A 5,000-nucleotide genomic window follows, 5' to 3' on the forward strand; every position below is an offset into this window, starting at 1 on the left:
ATGACACTTTCAGGAAGAAATTTCTAACGATCATTCAAAAGGAATTACCGGCCCTCAACCTGAAACTCATTCCGAAAAATCCCCGAACAGTTGGCTCTCTCTTCAAGTTCAAAGACAAGCTCAGTCCTTTGTTTACATCCAACGTTATATATAAGTACAAGTGCCCCAGATGTAGTCAGGGGATCTATGTCGGATGTACAAAGAGGCTGTTGCGAGTGCGCATTGATGCTCACAGAGGGGTCAGCTTCAGAACTGGGAGTAGATTGTCTAGCCCTGAACAATCTAATATCAAAAACCATTCAAAAATATGTAAAACCTATATAGACAATAAAGATTTTTCAATAGTAGGACAGGTACAAAAAGAAAACAACTTAACAATACTGGAATCTATTATTATCAAATTGACTGTATCACCGTTAAACTCCCAAACGTCATCCACACAATTGTTTAGTGCCTGATGGTCTTGTTGAGCTGTTTTTCTCTGTCTGTATGTTTGTTATTTCTCTCTCTCTCTCTCTCTCTCTCTCTCTCTCTCTCTCTCTCTCTCTCTCTCGTCGTAACTCTATACGACTAGTATGCTTTTAACTTCCTTCTGGGTAGGGTGTCACCGGCCATTTGCTTGTTCTTTAAGTAAATGTTTTATTAATTATATTTTGAATGTTTTGTAATTCGGATTTTATTAATTTATTGATTGCCATGGTCGCTTGTTTGCAGCCTGGAAAATGCAACTATGTGGAGTTGTGAAACGTCGGCATATATTTTAATAAAATGCATATGGATAGTGCCTTTCCCTGACCCGCCTTGGATTGTTCTTCGAGCTGTTGCTCCGGAAATTGGAGGTATATATATATATATATATATATATATATATATATATATATATATATATATATATATATATAGATATATAATGTTTGTGCACGACAGCGATCATGTATACACTGCATCTGAATACAAACCAACATGCACACTATACCTCTTTGTTCTTTGCCCTAGTTTTTTTTTTTATCCATTTACCATTTATTTCTATATGATATGAAACAAATATTCTACTGATACGAACTCCTACAAAACACAATGACGGCATTAACATAACATGAAACCCAATTACTAAACCCTTCCAGTTTTCTACGAGCAAGGTGTTAAGGAAAATATGCTTAAATCACAGAAGACAATTGTCACTGCATTTACCTGTATTCCAAAGATGAGCAAGACATGAGCTGAAGCGAGAGAGGTGGCGAGGTTGGTCGCCAAAGTAGCATGTTGATTGTGTTGGGCACGATGCACTGAGTCTGCTGTTGCTGTACCCCTGTGAGCAGGGCCATCCCTAGCAACTTGCACCGATATTGTAACCACTAAAGCCATGATTGCCGTCAGAGAACCTCCACGGATGACCCACACGCCTTCAGGCCATCCTGCAGGGGATCCGGGACCTCCTGTATCTCCCCAGTAGACGGAGTAAACCTGCGGATTTCTGTAAGTGTTGTTTTTAGGAGAAAGAGGGTCCCAGAGAGAAGGTCCTCCCCACACATCCCACTGGCCACCTGGAACCACCGTTACAAATTCCACTCGTTCCCCTAACCCTGGCCACGAAGGTCCTCTTCCAACAGCTTCTCTCACCTCTACGGAGTCCCTGTGAGTCACTAGGTCAGGGTTGTCTGTTCCAGGTAATGTAACCAGCGCGTCTTTGAGGTCATCATCTAAAGAGTTGGTTGCTTGCGTTGTTCCGTGTTCAATATTGTAGCTGGACATCTCGGTCTTCGTGCCTAATTGCCCACTCATAGCTTTTGCATTTCCTACGGGGGATATAAACTCTTCAAATTTTTTAGTTCCTTTTCCGTGGCTAACAGGAGACTGTGCTTTATCATCTACTTTGAATACTTTTGTTGAAGACTGGAAAGAAGAGATGACAGTATCTCGATCTCTTTCGTGTGGTTGGCCATTAATACTGCTGCTGCCTTTGAGCAATCCTGGATTATTCTCTGGTCTCTGAGCCTGCCACCCTTTATCCCACTGATATGGCAAAGGGGGTATAAGATCTTCTTTAAAAACGCTTGACAAAGTTGTGGTGGTTTGAGTTTCACTGCTTTTAACACTAGTGAAATTTTTGGGGCTTTTAGAATATGCAGCGGGGTAAACTTTTGTCGGGGTTGCCTGCACTCGGCGCTCTGGGCCACTTTTGTGCGTTTTATGCGGCCTGTGTGAATCTGCATTTGCCTTATATTCTCTTAATTGTTTTGAATTTATAATGAAAGGGGATGAATGTCTTTTGCCCGGCTCATATTCTTCTTGTTCTTTAGATTTTTTATCGCTCACATTATGAGTGTATTTAGTTCTTGGTTTTGAAGTTGGAAGAGTTACAGATCTTGACTCCACATTCGAAGTTTTATTTGCTACAGACAAAATAGCTCCCTCCTTCCACTTACTATGGGGTGTCGTTGTTATAGGGGAATGGATATCGCCTTTTGTGCTTTCTTTCGGTAAGTCTGAAGCTTTACTAGAGGTCATAATTTCACCAACTTGCTTTGCTGTAGCAATGACATTACTCTTATTAAGAGGATTATGTTTAGTAGTTATATCCGAATCAGATAATTTGCTGTCATTGGTTTTCTGGAATTGACTTTCAAAAGTGCGTTTATCATGTGGGCTAATATCTGACGTTCCAGCGACAGGTTTACTTTCTGATGACGTCAATTTGTCAGCAGGTTTAATCTCTTCAGTTTTGGTGACACTAAAACCACCGTAATCTCCAGTTTTTGTGGTTTTGAAATCAACCTGAGACTTAGCTACCTTTTCAATATGCCGATTTTCTGTTTTTATGTTTTCTGGTACTGACTTCATTAGCATGACATACCCCAATTCAGGAACGGTTGTGTTTTGATGCTTTTTACCATATTTCATCTTTTGCAACATTGTGCTTTTGCTTAGTTTAGACCCACTTGATTTTGAACTCTCTAAGTTACTGGCGCTAGTGGTGACATTCTCTCGAGTTACCTCTACTCGTCTAGCTTTCATAACCATAGTCTTTGTTGCTTTGGTACTGAGTAAAGGTGATGATCTTTCAACAATGGCTGCAGATTTTCTCTCCGATGAAAGCTTTCTTCTCATCCTCCTCCCTGTCAACCACGGCCATGATGCAGTGTCTCTATAAAGACCTTCTTCCAAAGCTGATAACTGTTCGTTATCACCTCCACCCCACATCCGCGCAACTTGCCGATTGATGTCTCTGCTAATATCTTCTAAAGGGCTTTGATCTTGTGAACCGCTGATTTTTCTGCCATAATATAAAAGATCCTGCGGAAGCGAAGAACTGTCATTCCTGAAATTTGGCGCCTCTAGTCTTGATGGTGTCTCTTTTCTTAACGACTTACTTTTATCTTTTAAAACAATAGAAGTGGAGGGGCTAGTTGGCTTTATATGAACGTGAGGGTTTGGTAATGACAGTTTGCCGCGTGGTGGAACAGAATGAGTTGTTGTAGTTGTTAAAGTTGCGTGATCTCGATATTTCTCGTCAGCTCTGACTGGAACAGCCTTTGATCTAACTGCTGACGAAGACTGAAAACTATTTGTTACACTCGTCGCTGTTGTTGCAATATTTAGAGAATGCTGTGGCCTGCGCTGGGTTACGGGTGTTGCTGGTGGCCATGGAGTGACCGGGGAAGACTCCGGCCAGTATGTTTTCGGGGTTCCCGCTATCCAGGGCGTCAACGGAGTCACCATTGAATTAGCTGGCGTTGACAGAGTGCCAGGCGTCACCGGAGACACTTCTGCTCTTGGCGTGTACTGGATACCATCAGTCGGTCTAATGGTAGGCAAGGAAGCTTGTGGAAGATAAACAAAAGGTACTCTGGTGGGAACATGTGTTTCTATGGTTTCAAGTGAATGCGTCAGGCTTTCAAGTGTGTTTTTATGAGCATCACCCTCCACATCTCCATCTCCATCTCCATCTCCTTCTGCTGGAGTTACACTGTCATCAGATTTTTCCCAGAGATATAACCTCGTCTCACCAGGAGGCTGTTTTCCCCCTGATGTGCCCTTTTCTGCCTCTGTAGTGCTATCTGCAAGTAATTCTCCTGTTGAAACTCGGAGTTTTTTCTTTTTCCAACCTTCTGCAGGTTCCCCTGGAGGGTCAGGAGCTGTCCGGGGTATCCTAGGATGCGTGGGAATCATCGGCGTGGATGTCAGGAGTCCTACAGGATCCAAGGGAGCGTGTGAGTACTATAGGTGACGAACGGGATCGAACTTCTCCCATTACAGCACCTGAAAGGAAGAGAATAATTCTATTAGACCCAACAACAGAATTAGGTAAAATGTACATTAAAATGCAGATGCTAAAATGACATCAAGAGTAAATAAGCTAAAACTGTTAATGTACAAAACGTTTTTACAGATAAGTAAAACAAAAACTTGATTAACTCCCCGTTGAAATAAAACCAAGTGTCGCTAAAGTTCTTAAAATTTCATACTTAACTTTGAATAAACTTCAATGTCCAAAAGACAAAAATGCCTAACATGACAGCACAGATCATCTAATAAACTTATTTAATATAAGAGAAGAGCCTTCATAACTCGCATATTCCGTTGTGTTAGTCGGGTTTTAATAAAAAAAATATATAGTAAATCTATGCAGGTCTCTAGGGAATACTGGCTCGGGGTATAGACTCGAGTTCAATCATACCTCACAATAAAATTCTGCCCTTTCAGACAATTCCGAGCAGAGTCCGAACATGAAGATCAGCCAATGGAAATACTGACATAGTTTAGCTTTTTGCAGAGGCCGTCTCATGCGCCAGAACAACATCCATGAATCCTAAATGAGTTTTTTGCGAATGACGTCCACTAATGTGGCAGAGTTTTCGAAATGGATTTTTTCCCGTGAACATTTGGCGGTACTATGTGGCAAACAATGCTAAAATATCATTTATGTTTTACGCGAACGTATAAAGAATTAATCGTTAAAATTTCACGCCTCTGTCTCGGTCAATGTGCAAGTAATTATT

General features: G+C 41.3%; 1 protein-coding gene across 1 annotated transcript in view; it reads right to left on the minus strand.

The window, feature by feature from the left end:
• Window positions 1–5,000, minus strand: part of LOC135201641 (uncharacterized) — a 638,256-nt gene that overhangs the window by 160,617 nt on the left and 472,639 nt on the right. Inside the window, exon 3 of the mRNA XM_064230737.1 lies at window positions 1,192–4,260. Coding sequence (XP_064086807.1) covers window positions 1,192–4,170 — 2,979 coding nt within the window. The 5' untranslated portion in view covers window positions 4,171–4,260. The remainder of the gene's footprint in view (window positions 1–1,191; window positions 4,261–5,000) is intronic.

The sequence above is a fragment of the Macrobrachium nipponense genome, chromosome 23, assembly GCF_015104395.2.
Source record: "Macrobrachium nipponense isolate FS-2020 chromosome 23, ASM1510439v2, whole genome shotgun sequence".
In the NCBI taxonomy this organism is placed as follows: Eukaryota; Metazoa; Arthropoda; class Malacostraca; order Decapoda; family Palaemonidae; genus Macrobrachium; species Macrobrachium nipponense.